Here is a 20,289-nt window from a genome sequence, read left to right on the forward strand (position 1 = left end):
GCAAATGGTAAGGCCGAAAACTTAGAATGTTAAAAATATAAATATATATATATATAAAATAAATCCTATGAATTCTGACTCTCTGGCCATTTTTTTCCCCATATATAAGGGCGTGGCATTGTTCCGCGAATGGCCAGAGGGATATTAGCCCTTTACTGTACATAAAGGAAGCAGTCTCTTTGCTTGGGCTGAAATTACTAGCTTTTGTTGGTGAATACTTCAATTGCTGAGTTTCTCTTTTTTGTTTTAAATCTAACCCTCTTTTAAAATCTTCTCCTTACTCTTCCCTTATTCAAATTCTAATTTTGCCAAAAGATGCAACATTTCAATAGTAAAAAAGATTTGCTGAGACATGAACTCCGCACATGCACAGAGACTAGATCAGCTTAAAAAAAAAAAAAAAAAGATAGGAAAAGGAGAGAGAGAGAGAGGAAGGAGGGGGAACTGTAGAGGGGGGGAGAGGAGGTTTATGTAAAACTTGGAACCATTGAGAGAAATCACCCTTAATGTGTCCCAAGTTTGAAATCTTAACATGCCAAATTCTTTTCACAGGTAAATATCAAAGAATTCCACCTCTCAATGGGATTTAAATCACAGACTTACTTTGTGTGCATTTTAGGAACACCATTTCCTGACAGGCTTCTCACATGAAATAATTTTCCCTTTTAACAGGATATGTGAACCCCGATAACAAAGTGTTTGTCCCTTTTTCTCCCACAACAACTTTCTTTCTGTTCTGTGAAATCCCTGCTGTATTAACTTTCTTTCTGTTCTGTGAAATCCCTGCTGTATTAGTGACTTCCATCTCTTCGTGGCTTTGACACTTTTAAAGTTACAAATAATCTGTTTCCATTTATTTAATCCGTTTTTCCATGATGTCTATGAAATTAATCGAAGCATCACCAAACATTGTTTGTGGAATGGTATTTGTTTACCTTTTGCCTGAGCATTTCTTATTAATTCTGTCATTTTGGCTAGTTCAAGGTACTTGCACAACTTTAAATTGCCATTAAGTCATTTTCCAGTATTTTGCTATTAACATTCTAGCCGATGTTGTCACATCAAGAAACACTCTTTTATTTTCATTGTTACTTCAGATTTCTTAAAATTGTGTGTCTTAGCATTTATTTATTTTTCGTTCCTCATAGGTCATTGTGTGTGTGTGTTTGTGTTTTATTATTATTTTAACCTTGTATTTTTTTTACAGTTCTCTTTCTCTCCAAAGTGAAGGAAAGCAAACAAACTTAGCAGATAATAACAGTAATTATATGGAAATGTGATAATAATATTGGAATGAATGAAATGCTTAATCCGCTAAGATTTTTATTATTTGCAGCTTCCCAAGTAAATTGAAGGACATCCTTTTGCCCCTTCCCCTTACTAACTCCTGTCTTTTAAGTCTCCAAAACCCTGCCCCTTACAGGACGTCACTTCTACAGATGTGTTACTACAGACCTATGATGAAAAAGCTTCGCCACCACCTGCAACAGCAGAAGACACAAAAGTTTCAAAGTGGCCACAGCTATCTCTTTCAAAGGATATAGACTGCGGGGGGGAGTGGGGCTGACAAAGGGGGGGTGGAGTTGAATTACAAGGACATTTTCTGACTTTTGAACCTCAAGATACATAAAATATCCCAATTGTCTCAAGATATGCAACTGATATTTAATTAGTTTGTTTTGTATTATGTGTTATTACGTAGGAATGTTGAAATGTGTCTGACAGTGTGTCATTTCCACAAATGGGGGGGCTATTTTGTGGCTATTTTTGTGTGTAAGTGTTTTATGTCTAATGTCTTATTCCTTACACCCCAGTGGAGGATCCTCATACATTTTATACCTTTTAACAGATCAGGCTATTATGTAGTCCAATGTTTAGACTTAGATAAATTTATTACCATATTTCGTTGTTTCACCTGGCACTCTGCCAACTTCCCTACCCATTTTAAAAAATGTGCTAAAACCCACTTTACCAAGGAGAAGCTTCAGGACGGTGTATATGCTTTGGTTTAGCCGGAATAATCCCTTATAGAGTTAAATTGACTTATTTGGAGAAATGCCCCTTAAGAATGGTTTTGCTTTAATAGATTGGTTGAAAAGTTGAGAACCATGGGGCAAGATAAATTCAAATTGGACTCAGTTTGAATTGGGCAAGTGTATCCAGGCTGCAATTAGCTTTTGGTCCTTAAAGTGCAAGTGAGCAACTTCCCATGACTGCAAGACCTGAGCCTACAGTAATAAAACCCCCATAGGAAGCCAAGGCAAGGACATTTCCCTCAGGACGTGTCCAAACCTGTGGCAGCTGTGGTGAGTGCCAGGCAACACGGTTAATATGAAAGCCCTAAGTGGATTCACCAGGGATTGCCACTACTGTGAGACCACAGAAAAGCTACCGTGACACCTGAGAACACAAAAAATGGCGGGGGACAAAGCAAACTGCATTTTTTTCCAGTCAGTAGTGGACCTTCCTGCTAAATGTAAAGCATAGACCACTATTGAACAAAATACAACAGGTGTCCTTTTATGCGATATCCTATATCCAGCTATCTGCACTACTATACTTGCAAGTGGCCTTAAGAGGCATGATTTGCAAGTCCCCTTCAGGTTTGCACAAACCCACACATCTAGTACGATAGATACAAAGTTATTATTTAGTGCATATCTATATAACATAAACATACATTGTATTGGTCCGTGTTGCTCCCTCCTTTGTTGCCCTGCTCAACCAACCTCCTTTTCCATTAGGGCCTATTCCCACTCACATGGCACCCCTACCTTCACCGAGATTTAGGGTGCGGAGAAAAGATTTGCAAGTTCTTACAGAACTTTAATGCAAATCTATCTCCGAATGGGGGACTGTTACGGAAGGGGGGGGCATGTCTTCTTCACCTTCTTCTTCGCTACAATATATCAATTTATTTCCAATTGTCAAAAGGGACTAAAATCTATAAAATTCATAGAAAATCAGCGTGCCAGTTTGCTCAATTACTCTAGGACTCCATCACACCTCCCCTGTCCAGCATAATCCCTCAAGCAAGGTGTCAAGGTGATCAGCCTTTCCTCCAGGCAATGTCAGGTGGCAGACTATGCATATTTGGGACCATTGTTTTCTCATCCCCAGGAAGTGTTTATCTGTGCATATCTCCAGCTCCGCATATTCCCCCCTCCCTCCTCCATATGTTAATCTGTGTAACCCCCTCCACCTTCCTGAAGTGCTGATCTGTGTAACCCCCCACCTTCCTGAAGTGCTGATCTGTGTAACCCCACCTTTCTGTGATGTATTCATGACGTGTTTTGCACTGTATTCTGGGACATGGAGGGAGTTTCAAAAACTCATGTCACCCCTTTCTCACTGTTCAATCTCGCCTTGAACCTGTTGCGCAATAAACTTGGATCTTCTGCAGTTTGCTCCTGTCTCCGGCTGAGCTCATTTTCCTCCGCAGGGACCCACGGACTTGGTCCGATGAGCTGGGTGGCAGAGTAGCCTCGCACCCAGATTTTTGCCGTAACAAGTCTAAATTGAGAAAGGTGAAGGAAAGGGTAACTCTACGGGCGGGCAAACTAAGGCCCAGGGGCCGGATCCAGCCCAATCACCTTCTCAATCCAGCCCACGGACGGTCCAGAAATCAGCGTGTTTTTACATGAGTAGAATGTGAAATTTTTAATTTAAAATGCATTTCTGGGTTATTTGTGGGGCCTGCCTGGTGTTTTCACACGAGTAGAATGTGTCCTTTTATTTAAAATGCATCTCTGGGGTATTTGTGGGGCATAGGAATTCGTTCATTTTCTCCCCCAAAATATAGTCTGGCCCCCCACAAGGTCTGAGGGACAGTGGACCGGCCCCCTGCTGAAAAAGTTTGCTGACCCCTGAAGAATGCAGATATTCCTACTTATGACTTTGAATGAGGACCAAGGAAAAAGTGGGGGTTGCTAACAAGACACCCCCAAAGTGTTATCATTTATTGCATTTATGTATCCCAACATTTTTTTCTCCAAGGAGCTCAAAGCGGTGCATTCGGCTCCCTTTCTTCATGTCTTCTTCACAACAACCCTGAGAGGCGGGCAAGGAAGAGACTGGGCCAACCCTGGTCTCTCCCAGGTGCTAGTCCGACAAATAGAAAGGCAGCGTGGTGCAGTGGTTATAGAGCTAAACCTGCCTCACAGGGCTGTTGTTTGAGGAAGAAAAGGGGAAGAGAGCTTGCCTTAAGCTCTTTAGACGAAAGCTTGAGGAACAAATGCAATTTAAGTGAATAGAAGTCACATGGAGTAAACTGTCCTCTCACACAGCGCAACAAATGGATTTGATCGGAACCACCAAGACTTTTTCCCTTTCGGAAAATGATGAAGTTTTTAACGACTGGTGTTTTATTGTGTTTTTAATCTTGGTTGGAAGCCGCCCAGAGTGGCTGGGGAACCAGAGCAGCGCACGGAAACGCCGTTTACCTTCCCGCCGGAGCGGTACCTAATTATCTACTTGCACTTTGGCATGCTTTCGAACTGCTAGGTTGGCAGGAGCATGGACCGAGCAACGGGAGCTCACCCCGTTGCGGGGATTCGAACCGCTGACCTTCTGATCGGCAAGCCCTAGGCTCTGTGGCTTAGACCACAGCGCCACCCGCGTCCTGCGTTATATAGTAGTATAAACACCAACAATTGGGAAACACTGGCCTGCGAGCGCTCCAACTGGAGAACAGCCTTGACCAAAGGTGTTGTGGGCTTTGTCGAACTCAGGACGCAAGGGAGAAACGTGCTAAGAGGAAGGCACGCTTGGCAAATCCATACCATGATCAACTCCCACCCGGAAACCAATGTCCCCACTGTGGAAGGACGTGTGGATCCAGAATTAGCCTCCGCAGTCACTTACGGACTCACTGTTAAAACCGTCTTTATGGAAGACAATCTTCCTCGGCTACGATGGATCGCCAAAGAAGAAGCCGGTTGCCTGGAGCTGAGGCGGCTTGAGAGTAAGCAGGTAAACGGGTGAGGGAGCTCTGCCAGCCAGTCCACCAGCCGTTGCTGTTGGGAATGGGCAGACCGGAGGCTGGGCGGGCAGGCACTGTGCTAGTACACCTGAAGGAGTGTCTCCACCCCCATAGTTCAGCCCAGACACTGAGGTCAAGCTCCGAGGGCCTTCTGGCGGTTCCCTCCCTGCGAGAAGCAAAGCTACAGGGAACCAGGCACAGGGCCTTCTTGGTGGTGGCACCCGCCCTGTGGAACACCATCAGATGTCAAAGAGAAAAACAACTACCTGACATTTAGAAGACATCTGAAAGCAGCCCTGTTCAGGGAAGTTTTTAATGTGTGACATTTTAATGTATTTTAATCTTTGTTGGAAGCCGCCCAGAATGGCTGGGGAGACCCAGCCAGATGGGAGGGGTACAAATAATAAATTAATTATTATTATTAGTATTAGTATTAGTATTATTATTGTGTTTGCTGTGTGCAAGGCCTGCCTGGGAGCTGAAGGGGAGCCTTCCCGCCACACAGCCGCTGCTGCCTGCCAAGGTAAGGTCTATAGCCTCACCTTCACCTTTCCCAGTCTCTGTTGGGCCACTAATAATGGGGGCGCCCTCTTCCCAGGCCCCTGTGGGGCAATGTGACGAGGCACCCCTCTTTGGGACAGGAGGGGCAGCTCAGATACCGGGGGCAAAGGACTCCCAAGGAGATGGGAAAATGGAGGAGGCTAAGGATACCACAAGGGAGCGTGTTCGAAAAAGGGCGAGAGGTTGCTAGCTCTGCAGGCAAGGGGTGATCTAACTAGGCTCTGGAGCCCCCCAGGGGTGGTACAGAAAGAACATACAGTGGTAACTTGGTAGTCAAACGCCTTGGTTCCCAAACGCCAAAAACCCGGAAGTAAGTGTTCCGGTTTTCGAACATTTTTCGGAAGCCGAACATCCAATGCAGCTGTCGGCTATTGTTTCCGGGGCACCTGCACCAATCAGAAACCGTGCCTTGGTTTTCGAACATTTTGGAAGTCAAATGGACTTCTGGAACGGATTAAGTTTGGCGCTTCTGTTTTTGCTCTTTATTTTGCGTTCTTGTTGCTTTCTCGGTTTATTTTTGTGACTGTGTGGAAGCCAGTTCAGCTCCTGATGGATTGGTTTGGTGACTGCGGAAATGGATAAAAGCCCCCATCCAAACAATGACTATCATCAGTTCAGATAAGAAAAAAATATATATTTTAATTTTTATCATCTGCAATACTGTCTTATTTGTTTTATAGTACAGTACAGTGGTACCACTGGATGTGAACAGGATCTGTTCTGGAGCCCCGTTCGCATCCTGAAGCGAACACAACCCGCGCCTGCGCGTCGCGGTTCACCACTTCTGTGCATGCGCATGACGTCATTTTGAGCGTCCAGGCATGCGCAAGCGGCAAAACCCAGAAGTAACCTGAAAATGCTCAACCTGAACCTACTTCAACCCGAGGTATGACTGTACATTGATTATTGCTTTCATTTTATGTTAGAGAGTAAAATCCATGTGAAATTGCTGTTTCTGAGGTTGTTTCTAAGTCTGGAACGAATTAATTCATTTTGCATTATTTGTACGGGAAAGCGCACCTTGGTTTTGGAATGCTTTGGTTTAGGGACGGACTTCCAGAACGGATTAAGTTTGAGAACCAAGGGACCACTCTAGTTGGTCAAGGGAGCTGAGGACCCAAAAAGGTTGAAAACCTCTGGTCCAGTCGTGTCCAGTGAGCCACAATCTGCTACAGATGTTTAGAAGAATGAGTAATGACGTTTAAGTATCTGACGTTTAAATTTGGATATAAGGATTTGCTGAATTAATAATTTAAATTGGAATACAAGAAGGGGAGGTGAGAGGAGGTCTGAGAAATAAGTTAATGGAAATTGTATTTGTTTTAATTTTGTATTTTTGTATTTTTGTAATCTTTTTGTCTTTTTTCTTTTTGTTTTTATATTAATTGCGGAAAACCTAATAAATATATTTTAAAAAAACAACAACAGATGTTTCATCTGGCTGAGGGGATTTGGGAGCCCAAAACCTCTGCAAGGAAGGCAATTTACGGGACAGTTGTTGCAAAGCGGAATCTCGACAAGCAAACAAAGGGTTTCTCCCTTGTTCTCCTCCTCCTGGGTTCCTGATTTCCAGGGAGCTCAAATCACTCTTTGCTATCCCCTCAGGGTAAGGTAGGGCGTCTGGGAGATGAATGAACTCTCAGAGGCTGGATGAATGGCAGGGAAGCCCCTGCCCCCCAGCTGCCTGGAGGGACGGAGTGGGAGCAACAACACTCACCTGGAATGCAGAAAGAAAAAAAGGGGGGCAGAAATATTTCTGCAACACACCGTCAGCTCTGTGTGGACATGCCCAGAGAAAGGGGAAGAGAGAAAAAGAGGTGGGAGGGATTCAGATGGGCAGCAAGGAAGATTTGCACTAGTCAATTTGTAGTCACCATGTATTTATACAATCTTCTTTTAAAGGCAGCTAGGCTGGTGGATGGACGCGGGTGGCGCCTAGGACTTGCTGATCAGAAGGTCGGTGGTTCGAATCCCCTGCTCTTGCCAACCTAGCAGTTCGAAAGCACGTCAAAGTGCAAGTAGATAAATAGGTACCACTCCGGCGGGAAGGTAATCGGCATTTCCGTGCGCTGCTCTGGTTCGCCAGAAGCGGCTTAGTCATGCTGGCCACATGACCCGGAAGCTGTACGCTGGTTCCCTCGGCCTATAGAGCGAGATGAGCGCCGCAACCCCAGAGTCGGCCACGACTGGACCTAATGGTCAGGGGTCCCTTTACCTTTAGCTTGGTGGACAGCAGTCACGAAATTAAAAGACGCCTGCTTCTTGAGAGAACAGCAATGACAAACCTAGACAGCATCCTAAAAAGCAGAGACATCACGTTGCCAAAAAAGGTCCGTATAGTTCAAGCTATGGTTTTCCCAGTAGGGATGTATGGAAGTGAGAGCTGGACCATGAAGAAGGCTGATCGCCGAAGAATGGATGCTTTTGAATTCTGGTGCTGGAGGAGACTCTTGAGAGTCCCATGGACTGCAAGAAGATCAAACCTCTCCATTCTGAAGGAAATCAGCCCTGAGTGCTCACTGGAAGGACAGATCCTGAAGCTGAGGCTCCAATACTTTGGCCACCTCAAGAGAAGAGAAGACTCCCTGGAAAAGACCCTGATGTTGGGAAAGATGGAGGGCACAAGGAGAAGGGGACGACAGAGGACGAGATGGTTGGACAGTGTTCTCAAAGCTGCCAACATGAGTTTGACCAAACTGCGGGAGGCAGTGGAAGACAGGAGTGCCTGGCGTGCTCTGGTCCATCGGGTCACAAAGAGTCGGACACGACTAAACGACTAAAACAACAACAAGTTGATGGACATCGCAGCCTCTTGTGGCAGGGAGTTCCGCAGTCTAACTACGTGCTGTGTAAAGAAGGACTTCCTTTTCCCTGTCCTGTAACTTCCAACATTTTTCTTCCTTCGATGCCTACAAATATGAGAGAGAGAAAAAAGCCTTTTCTCTGTCCACTGTAGCTGTTCAGTTTATTAACAGGCCCTTGAATCTTAACTGTGGAGATTCTATTGCAAATTAAATGAATAGGGTAGGTGGGAAAGAGGCTTCAAAGACATATAATGGTTTGGGGGGGTAGGGGTGTTGGGGAAACAATATTTGGCATGAGAACAGGGGTGTTTATAGGAACACAGGAATGCCCATGAATTGCAGAAGGGTATTTAAGACAATAGGGACGCGGGTGGCGCTGTGGGTTAAACCACAGAGCCTAGGATTTGCTGATCAGAAGGTCGGCAGTTCGAATCCCCGCGTCGGGGTGAGCTCCCGTTGCTCGGTTCCTGCTCCTGCCAACCTAGCATTTTGAAAGCATGTCAAAGTGAAAGTAGATAAATAGGTACCACTCCGGCGGGAAGGTAAACGGCGTTTCCGTGCGCTGCTCTGGTTCGCCAGAAGCGGCTTAGCCATGCTGGCCACATGACCCGGAAGCTGTATGCCGGCTCCCTCGGCCAGTAAAGCGAGATGAGCGCCGCAACCCCAGAGTCGGTCACGACTGGACCTAATGGTCAGGGGTCCCTTTACCTTTATTTAAGACAATGTCCTTCTCACTCTCTTCAAACAATCTAGGAAGCCCAAAACTCCTACAAAGTTAATTTCACCCTGAAGCATTTGGGGTTGAAACAAAGAACCCAAATCAGCTTTCCTCCAACCCCCATCCCACTCCTGCATTCGTTACGTTTTTTGCCATCCCATCTAAAAAAAAATTCTAAATAACGCCCCCAGCCTGAGCGCCACCACCCCAAAGTTGCAACTTAATAAGACTAGAGAATATTAAGCTGTGCAACATTAATTAGCTTCCCCAGGAAGTACAAGGGATAAAGGCAGCTTTTATACGGTCTGACCGCGTAATTACAGGGGCTGCCTGGGAAAAAATGTTAATACCAGACCAGGGGAAATGTGTTTCACATTAACCCACGATGTGAAATTTGCTGGAAATAGTCAATGGAGGGACGCACGGCTTTAGCTGCCTCTCTTCTGACATGAGAACCATCGTCGGTGCTTAATTTGAACCAGGCCTCAGCCTCAGAACTGCACAAATCAGAGTCAGACCATTGGTCCAGCGACCTCAATATTGTCTACACTGGCTGGCAGCAGCTGGCAGGGGGTTCAGGCAGGGGTTTTCCCAAGCCGTACCTGAAGGTGCCAGAAAAGATGGGCCGTCACTGAGTCACGACTTGCGCTATGATCTCTTTCATCACATCAACCGGAACCTTAGGGAAAGCGAAAGCTTTTGAGAGCATCTTGGCTGAGATGCAGGGATGTGTTGCTGCAGCCGTCAGCATCTAAGAAGATGGAGGAGACGACAGTATTTGTGAATAGGATCTAGGGGTCTTGGTGGACCGCAAGCCGAACATGAGCCCACAGTGTGATGCAGCAGCAAAAAAGGCTGGTGCTATTCTAGGCTAAAAGGGACGCAGGTGGCGCTGTGGGTTAAACCACAGAGCCTAGGACTTGCCAATCAGAAGATCGGCGGTTCAAATCCACGTGACAGGGTGAGCGCCCGTTGCTCGGTCTCTGCTCCTGCCAACCTAGCAGTTCGAAAGCATGTCAAAGTGCAAGTAGATAAATAGGTACCGCTCTGGCGGGAAAGTAAACGGCGTTTCCGTGCGCTGCTCTGGTTCGCCAGAAGTGGCTTAGTCATGCTGGCCACATGACCTGGAAGCTGTCTGCGAACAAACGCCAGCTCCCTCAACCTATAGAGCGGGATGAGCGCGCAACCCCAGAGTCGGTCACGACTGCACCTAATGGTCAGGGGTCCCTTTACCTTTACCTTTATTCTAGGCTGCATCCACAGAAATCTAGCTTCCAGGTCATGGGTAGGCAAACTAAGGCCCGGGGGCCAGATCCGGCCCAATCGCCTTCTCAATCCAGCCCGCAAACGGTTCAGGAATCAGTGTGTTTTTACATGAGTAGAATGTGTCCTTTTATTTAAAATGCATCTCTGGGTTATTTGTGGGGCATAGAAATTCGTTCATTTGTTTCCCCCCCCCAAAATATAGTCCAGCCCCCCACAAGGTCTGAGGGACAGTGGACCGGCCCCCTGCTGAAAAAGTTTGCTGACCCCTGTTCCAGGTCAACGAAAGGGTTACTTCCAGGTTTCGCCGCTCACCCATGCGCGCAAAATGCCACCACGCGCCAGCGCAAAGCGGCAAATCGTGAGCCGCGCGTGCACATACGCAGGTTGCATTCCTTTCAGGTTGCAAACGGGGCTCCGGAACGGATCCCATTCGCAACCAGAGGTACCACTGTATTTATATTTTTCAAAATATAGTCCGGCCCCCCCACAAGATCTGAGGGACAGTGGACCGGCCCCTTGATGAAAAAGTTTGCTGACCCCGCTCTAGTCCTCAGTGAGGCTGCCTCACCCACAGATTCCAAACTGTACGTGGCGACTCCTCATAATCTCTCTTTTAATTCAAGAATTGTTTTTTAAGCATAAAGCAGCAGCAGGAATTGCAATCTGGATCACCGGAACTGCTTATCTCTTGCCCTTTGGGCCTAAAAAACCATTATTGCCCCTTCCATGATCTCTTTATCTTGGTATCTTGTTCCCCGAGGGGCCATCTTGATAAGAAAAATGGCTCCTAAGGAAAAGCCTCATTTCCCTGTTCAGACCTCAGATTCCAAAGCCACGATAAAACCCACAAAAGACATACCCCAGTCTCATAATACGCTGTTTTATCCCAGTTCAGACTATTTGTCCATCAGCGCTGCCTGCGCTGAATGGAGATAGCTCAGTCATCAGATCTTGAGATGCTTAACCTCAGGGTGGTGAATTCGAGTCCTACGTTGGGCAAAAGATTCCTGCTTTGCAGGGGGTTGGACTAGATGACCCTCGGGGTCCCTTCCAACTCTATGATGATTGGCAGCTGCCCTCCAGGGTCTGGGGCACATAGCACACTTACTGATCCTCCCCCCCAAAAAAAAAACTTGGAAACACTGGTTCCGGAAAAAGGGATGCTTTGCGTGTGAAAGCAGGTTTTCTGCCACTGAGGTTAGTCAGGGGTCCCTTTACCTTTAGGCATGAAATTATCCTAGTTTAAATACATTGCAAGAGATGAAAATGGCATCCTAGATTATTTCACATCTGTTCCAGGTTCAAAACGCCACGTTTTTACAATCTAAACAGCAGTAAGGAAAATCTGGGACCTGCTCTCTATTACTTCTGAGAAAAGTCAGCCCCACAACCCAGACACGCCTGTCTTCAAGCCTTGATAGACCACAGATTTTCACATGAATAATACTTAGAAAGAAAAACCCCACAATTTTAGGGAAAACAGATTTGTACTTGCTGGAGTTAACCCCCCTGGAGTCACAAACGCTATTGGGGGCACAAGTCCCATTCACATGAATGGGATTATTCTCGTCTAGCATAGCCCCCATTCACTTCAATGGGACTTTTGTAACGGAACTTGCCTTTCGATTGTGCCCTAAGTTGATGTTTAATAGCCTTTTAGAATCTATTTTCTCAGGGACCCTCCTTCACAAAGTACAGAAACAAACCCAACAAGCAAAATACAGTTTAATGCTTTAAATGCTGTGTGTTTGCCTGTAAATTAACATCAATGGGAGGCAATGTTTGGTTTCCCTTAAATTGTGGGTATTTCCGTCCTCCCCCATCATGTTTCACTAAAATTCACATCCCCCCGTCTTTTGTACTGCTTAATAAGCGCTTGAGGGAAGATTTAGATCACACTGCCCTCAAAAATTCCAAATATCTTTCCAGAGCCATTTAAGGGAAAACACCCTGAGGCAAAGTCCACAGTCCTATACATCACAGAGGCATGTAGCCCTGAGCAAAAGCAGAGGCCGCTAGCCAGCCTCAAAGAAACACCAGCAGACTTGGCTCCACACGTTCAAAGTCTTGTATCTGCGGCCTAACACAGCTCTCTGTGTTTGCTAAAAACCTGGCGCTACTAAATGCACCCTTGTCAAAGCTCGAAGATCTTCAGAAAGATCAAGTGGAGTTAATAAAATAACCTCAGCCAACTTTGCTACAGTGGTACCTTGGTTCTCAAACTTAATCCGTTCCGGAAGTCTGTTCCAAAACCAAAGCGTTCCAAAACCAAGACGCGCTTTCCCATAGGAAGTAATGCAAAGCGGATTAATCCGTTCCAGACTTTTAAAAACAACCCCTAAAACAGCAATTTCACATGGATCGTACTATCTAACGAGACCACTGATCCATAAAACGAAAGCAAGAGTCAATGTACTGTACTATAAAATAAATAAGACAGTATTGTAGATGATAAAAATAAAAATTTATATTTTTTCGGACCTGCACTGATAATAGTCATTGTTTGGATGGGGTTTTTTTTTAATCCATTTCCAAAGTTACACAATCAATCAGTCGGTAGCTGAACTGGGTTCCACACAGTCACAAAAACAAATTAACCGAAAAATCCTCAAAAACAAAAGGGCAAAATAAATAGCAAAAACAAAAGTGCCAAACCTAAACCGTTCCAAAAGTCCGTTTGACTTCCGAAATGTTCAAAAGCCAAGGTGCGGCCTCTGATTGGTGCAGGCGCCCTGGAAACAATAGCCAACAGCCGCATCGGATGTTCGGTTTCCGAAAAACGTTTGAAAACTGGAACATTTACTACCGAGTTTGGGGCGTTTGAGAACCAAGGTACCACTGCAGTTCTAAGAAAAATCCCTCCTTCGTCACTACTGTTCATCTATTACTGTTTACACTGTAAGCTCCTAGGAAGCAGAGACTTATGTGTCTTTTACCTAACTATGGCACCAAACACATGGGATAAAGAATGGTCATAACTGCATCATTCTTCCCTCATCTCCCTTCTCATTTCCTGCCGGACCAGGCCAGCGGCCCATGTCATCCAGCACTGGGTTCGAAATTCGCCAGGCGCCTTTTGAACCTGGCTCTCGGCCGAGTCAAGATGCCCGGGAGACAGGATGCTACCTAATGTCTCCTCCATCTCGGTATCCTTGGATGTTTTCAAACCCTAATCCCACATCCTGTAGAATTCCATTGGTTGTACAGTGGTGCCCCGCAAGACGAATGCCTCGCAAGACGGAAAGCTCGCTAGACGAAAGAGTTTTCCGTTTTGGAGGTGCTTCGCAAAACGAATTTCCTATGGGCTTGCTTCGCAAGACAAAAATGTCTTGCGAGTTCCTGCGGGTTTTTTCCCCTCCCCCTCCCTTTTTCTAAGCCTCCAAGCCGCTTATCCGCTGATCCGCTAAGCTGCTAAAAGCCGCTAATAGCGCTAATCCGCTAAGCCGTCAATGGGCTTGCTTCGCAAGACGAAAAAACCGCTAGACGAAGAGACTTGCGGAACCGATTCTTTTCGTCTTGCGAGGCACCACTGTATTTGATCTGCACAATCGGAATGGATTTCAGGAACCAAAACCCTTTTTCTGTGCAGCCTGAGCAGGAGTAGGGAACAATGTTATAGTTCATCGTTTCTACCCAAATGCAATTCTGGTTTTAAACGCAGTACAGTGGTACCTTGGGTTAAGCACATAATTTGTTCCGGAGGTCCGTACTTAACCTGAAACTGTTCTTAACTTGAAGCACCACTTTAGCTAATGGGGCGTCCGGCTGCTGTCGCGCCGCCGGAGCACGATTTCTGTTCTTATCCTGAAGCAAAGTTCTTAACCTGAAGCACTACTTCTGGGTTAGCGGAGTCTGTAACCTGAAGCGTATGTAACCTGAAGCGTATGTAACCTGAGATACCACTGTATTTTAAAATGGGGTTTCAGAGTTTTTAGGGGTTTGTGAATGACTTATGTAGATTTTTCAATTTCATTGTTCTGTATGGGACAACGACAATAAAGATATTGTATTGTATCGTATCATATCGTTGCTGCTTGTCTTCCCCACGCTATTGCCCTGCTCACAGTTGTGAAGAATATTCTTACGTTATGAATGGTCCGTGTCACCATTAAGAAAAAGAGGTCGGAAAAGGCCAATATATAGGTGGACTGACCCTGGATCAAGCAATTTTTCTTCTTTAAGTTCTCAAAGCTCTTAACCGAGCTCAAGTTAGCAATCTGAACTGAGCCAGATGTTTAACTGAGAATCAATCACCGTCAGTCCAGCCTTTGAAAAATAAGACTCGAGAACTATCTTGCCCCAAAATGGCAACTGGACCTTCCATTTTGGCGACTGCAAACCTTGGTTTAAGGGGCCATTTGACACCTAGCTTATATATATGAGTTTGTAACACTGCTGTCAAGAGCCATTACTGCGTGAAATACCGTATTTTTTGCTCCATACGACACACTTTTTCCCTCCTAAAATGTAAGGGGAAATGTCTGTGCGTTTTATGGAGTAAATGCGTGGTCCCTGGAGCCAAATTGCCCAGGGGCGAAAAGCAGATCGTGCTTTTTATTTTTAGAAAGAGGGAAGGGGGTGTTGGAACAAAGCCGCTGAGCAGCTGATCGGCAAGCGATCGGGAGGGGAGATAAGGGACTCTAGCGATAAAGGAGGCTGCCACAGCATGAACCAAATCAAACATCCACTGTTTCGTTCAGAATATTTTTTCCCCTTGTTTTCCTCCTCTAAAAACTAAGTGTGTCTTATGGTCAGATGCGTCTTATGGAGCGAAAAATACGGTACTATAACCCAACGATGTCCAACTGGTTGAAAGGTAGATTCCCTGGAGATTGCGGTCGATTGCAGGATACTTTTTGATCTCATGATTAAAGATGATGTGGAATGAATGTATCCACCCTCCACGCCCCCTCAAAAAAAGCTCCAACACTCTGGATAGGTCACTGCCATTTTTTAAATACAGATTTATATAGATCATAGTCTCCCCATCGTTTCGCCTGGACACTGAGGTCCAGGTCCGAGGGCCTTTTGGCGGTTCCCTCCCTGCGAGAAGTGCGGTTACAGGGAACTAGGCACAGGGCCTTCTCGGTGGTGGCGCCCTCCCATCAGATGTCAAGGAAATAAACAACTACCTGACTTTTAGAAGACATCTGAAGGCAGCCCTGTTTAGGGAAGTTTTTAAAAGTTTGATGTTTTATTGTATTTTTAATCTTTGTTGGAAGCCGCCCAGAGTGGCTGGGGAAACCCAGCCAGATGGGTGGGGTACAAATAATAAATAATAAATAATAATCTTGTGAGTTGGATGTGCCTGCTATAACCAATTAACCAATAAGTAAGACGAAGGCGAGTCGAAGATACTGGGCAGCTGGAAAAACTGCGGGCTCTTTCCCCAAGATTCCTTGATGCTCATACACTTGTACAGACCGATTTCAATCACATATACAGAGAAGAAACAACAGGATTTGCTCCCAAAAAGAATGCTTAGGACTTTAACATGCTATTTAATCCATAGCACAACCCCCTAAATATCACTGCAGAACTAAAGCCCCACGAATGGGCTTTACGGCCAGGTTAAGCGTAAATAAAATTGCAGCCTCGAGTCTCACAATAACCCTGTGAGGTAGGCCACTGCTGTTCACATTTCACAACAGGCAAACCAAGTCTAAGCTGCAGCGAGCTGGAAGTCCAAGGTGAAGTTGGGAATTCGAACTCTTGATCTTGTTCCCCCCCCCTAGCCCTTCCCCTTTTTACTGGGGAATCGTAGAACTGCACAGAATTGTATAAGTGCAGAGTTTTGTGCAATTGTAGACCTTTCTGCCAAGGGCCGAAATTTAGGCTCCTTGCGTTTGCTGTCACTAAAAAGCACCAGGAACAATCATACCTAGAAATGCATTAACCACATTGCATACAAAATATTATTATTATTATTATGCATTAAATTTGCGTGCCACCCTTCGTCCGCGGATCTCAGGAAGGTTCACGACGCAAAATCACAACATAAAAACTGCAAAATGCACAGAAAAAATGCCCTTCCTGTTTCAACCAGAGGTAAATCTCTGTTCCTTCTCAAACACAGATCCCCACGCAATGCCTGCGAAACAGCCTCATCTATGCAAAAATGGGGACAGAGAAAAGGAAGGGCCCCTCTTTTACTTCCCATCACCCGCAAAAGCAAAGCTGACTGGGTAATTTAAAGGGCAACTATTTTATATTTTGAAATCTCAAGTAGAGAGTCTGGATTTCCCAGGAAAACTCCCCCTCACCACTGGTGAATGTGTTTTTAGCACTCTAACGCTGGCAAGGGGGCCTGTTTCCGCTCTCTCTCCGTCTCCTCCAACTGGTGACAAGTCCTTTAGAAGCCAGCAGTTCTGAAGAATTCAAGCAGTTCTGGAGAGCTGAGACCTTATCACCCTTTTTCCAGAGGGTGTGGGGCAGTGAAATTATTTGCCCAAGCTTCAGAGCCAGCTGCAAGCCTGGCCGGCATCACAGGGCTGTTGTACTTTGCCCCCCCCCCCCTTTTAAATCTTGCGATATCTTTTGAAGAAGGGTGGTATATATATCTACAGTGGTACCTCAGGTTAAGTACTTAATTCATTCCGGAGGTCCGTTCTTAACCCGAAACTGTTCTTAACCTGAAGCACCACTTTAGCTAATGGGGCCTCCTGCTGCCGCCAGAGCACGATTTCTGTTCTCATCCTGAAGCAAAGTTCTTAACCTGAAGCACTATTTCTGGGTTAGCGGAGTCTGTCACCTGAAGCGTATGTAACCTCAAGCGTATGCAACCCGAGGTACCACTGTAATCAGTAATACTAAAACAATACAAAATAACTTTGTGGGTGGCAAAAACAAAATCTGCACAGTACGTGCTAGGGAAATGCATGCCACCAATCAGAATTTGTTTTTTTCCCTCATCTGTTTTTAGTCTATTCTTATACTTTAGCTTTAAATTACTGTTGCTGCTTTTTCTTTTTTGGTTGTTGTTTTTTTAAACAGCTTTGACTTTATTTTTTCAACAATCAAGCAGTACACAAATTTTATACGATTAGAGAGATTAAGCAGTACTCTCGCATTTTAAACACCCAGCCCCAGTTATGGTGGTCAGGAGAGGCGTTTGATGCGCGCTACTCCAAGCTGAGAGCAACGCGCTCTTATTTATGCTCAGAGGCACTCTTTCAGGCCATCCGAAAGAAGCTGCAAGCCTCTTAAATCCAAGTTTGCGCGTGTGCTGGGAAACTAGCGCGCTGCTGCTCCAAAAAACTATTCCTCCAAACTCGTGCACTTTAAACAAACGCCCACACACACAAAAATATATATATCAAAAAAAACCACGGACCAACTGCACCAGCCAAATTTAAACTCATCGTCAAGTCCCTGTCCGGACACACCCCAGCCACGCCCTTTCTTGAAGACGGAGATCCTCTGGAAGAGCGCGACTTACTCCCGAGAAAGCGCGCAAGTCTCCGCTCATTTCCTTTGGAGAGATCGACGCGCAACTTTCAAATCCAAGAGGTGGTTGTTTTCCAAGGAGCGAAGGGCGCGCAGAGATCTCCGCCCACCCGCCCCCCAAATATCCAAGTTTCCAGTTTCCCGGGTCGAAATGGCACGGAATTAAATTTTTTTTTGGGGGGGGGGATAAGCTCCGAGGGAGGAGAAGAGAGCAGGATCCTAGAATTGCGAAGCGGCAAAGGGGTACCCAAGGATCATCCAGCGCAACCCCCGCTTGCAACAACGCAGGAACCGCGTGGAAGACGAAAGCTGCGTTAGTAATAGGAAGACAAGGGCAAGACTCACCTGAGCAGGGAGGGATTGGAGTAGCAGAAGAAGGCAGGTAAGGGTGGCTCTGATCACATTGACGTCCGTTTCACAAGAGACTCCTTTTTGGAAATGCATCTTGCACGCCCCTCAATTATAAATATATTTCTTTTTTCTTTTTTAATGCAAGCCAGGAATGCTTCGATCCGAATGCACAACCTCTCTTTTCTTGAAGGGTTGTTTTTTTGCCGGGGGGGGGGAGATAAATAAGCAAATAAATACAGAGCCCCCTCCCGCCCACTACTTAACAGTTACCAACCACCAAGCGCTTCTCGCGGTCCAAAAATTTGGGTAGAGAGCGCGCTCTGCAATCGCAGGGAAACTGGACACACTTTTCTCCCCAAAGAGGAGCACAGATTTGTCCCTTCCTGTCCCTCCTCTTTCTTTCTTTCCTTCCTTCTTTCTTTCTCTCTCTCCCGATTAAAATAAAAAAAAAAATGCAACCCAACTGCTAAAACGAAGCGGCCTCTGGGGAGAGCGAGCGCGGAGCTGCGTTTGGCATCTGGGGGGCCCGGAAAGTCGCTCCAGATGTTGCTCCAGAGGCGTCGGCGCGCGCAGGAGGAGCCGAGCCTCTTTCTTCCCCGAGGAGGAAGGGTTTGCAGTTTTGCAAAAAAAAAAAAGAGGAGAGAGAAAAGGGCGCAGAGCCGCTCGCTGGATTCCTCGCTGGGCGTTGCGCAGTTTTTTCCTTCCCCGGATCTCTCTGGCACCGTGGAAAAGTTCGCCCGGGGCTGGCGAGGCTGCGAGCGGGTTCCTCTCTGCTTCCTTCCCGGCTCCTGCTTCTTCTTCTTCTCCGCCTCCTCCTCGCAAGCCCCGCGAAGAAGCAGCTGCTGCAACGGCCGGGGACGCGCCTCTTCCCCAACACGCGCTCCCTGGCGGCTGACTCGCCCGTCTCCTCCCAGAGGTGGGCGCGCCCGGCCTCGCCTCCTTCTCCTCCCTCTCTTCCCCCTCCTGCCTCTCTCTTCCTCCGGCTTTCTCTCCCACCTCCCTAATTTTTTTTTAAAAAAAACCCCAGGAAACATAAGGACAGCACTTCAGGATCAGGGCAATTGCGCTTCTAGTCCAGCATCCATCAAGAACGCAGAGATCCAGGTAGACTGCCTCTAAACAGGAGGTTCCATCAATTTGTGTGTGAAAGCAGCAGTGCTTTACTTTACTATAAGCTAAAAAAGCTATAGCTTAGGGCCCCACTCTCTTGGGGGCCCTCAAAAAAATTAAAGGGGGAAAAAACCCTGGATGCACATTTCCAAAATATAATATTGTTTAGTCATTTAGTCGTGTCCGACTCTTCGTGACCCCCTGGACCAGAGCATGCCAGGCACTCCTGCCTTCCACTGCCTCCCACAGTTTGTTCAGACAGCACGGCAGCAGCAAGAGGCCCCATTAGCTAAAGTGGTGCTTCAGGTTAAGAAAACAGTTTCAGGTTAAGAACGGACCTCCGGAACGAATTAAGTACTTAACCCGAGGTACCACTGTATAGCATATATTCAAGACAAAAAAGCAGTGACAATTTGTTGTTGACAAAAGACAGCTGGACTAATAATAATAATAATAATAATAATAAATGTTATTTATACCCTGCCCTCCCCAACCAAGACCGGGCTCAGGGCGGCTGACACCAGGTATAAAAACCATTAATTGAAATACAACTTAAAAACAAGATTAAAATACAACATTAAAATGCAGCCTCATTTCAGTAGAAACTCAAATCAAAACTTTATAAAGGCCCCCTTTACCTTCAGTGACTTAGGGCCTCATCAAACCTAAATCCGGCCCTGGAAAACAGGTTTTCTGCTACTGAACTTAGCCCACAACCTGGAGGGAAGCCGCCAAAGTTGTTGATAATTGAGTACTTTCAATGCTTTTCAGTAATGTTTGTGGGTCTGCCCCCCCATGCCCATGAGGAAAGCTCAGCATCCTGTTGTCTCAGTGGCCAAATACCCCCAACCCTAGGAGCCAACGCCGAGGGGGGGGTCTTCGTCCCCCCCAATAAAATATTTGAGGGGGGCCACATTTGATGGCCACAGTTGATGGGTGTTGCTACTCAAATAGTGTGCATTCACCGGGCACCCCTGCCCCCCAAGGACTTAGGAATGCAGGTAAAGGTGAAGGGACCCTTGACCATTAGGTCCAGTTGTGACCGACTCTGA

At 46.1% G+C, this 20,289-nt stretch overlaps 1 protein-coding gene across 1 annotated transcript in view; it reads right to left on the reverse strand.

The window, feature by feature from the left end:
- The window catches only part of LOC309325996 (tumor necrosis factor receptor superfamily member 16-like), a 58,157-nt gene extending 39,144 nt beyond the window's left edge, over positions 1–19,013 (reverse strand). Inside the window, exon 1 of the mRNA XM_081834464.1 lies at positions 18,122–19,013. Within this exon, the coding sequence (XP_081690590.1) occupies positions 18,122–18,220 (99 nt within the window). The 5' untranslated portion in view covers positions 18,221–19,013. The remainder of the gene's footprint in view (positions 1–18,121) is intronic.
- Positions 19,014–20,289: the final 1,276 nt, after the last annotated feature.

The sequence above is a fragment of the Podarcis erhardii genome (assembly GCF_964252035.2).
Source record: "Podarcis erhardii genome assembly, chromosome: 12".
Lineage (NCBI taxonomy): Eukaryota > Metazoa > Chordata > Lepidosauria > Squamata > Lacertidae > Podarcis > Podarcis erhardii.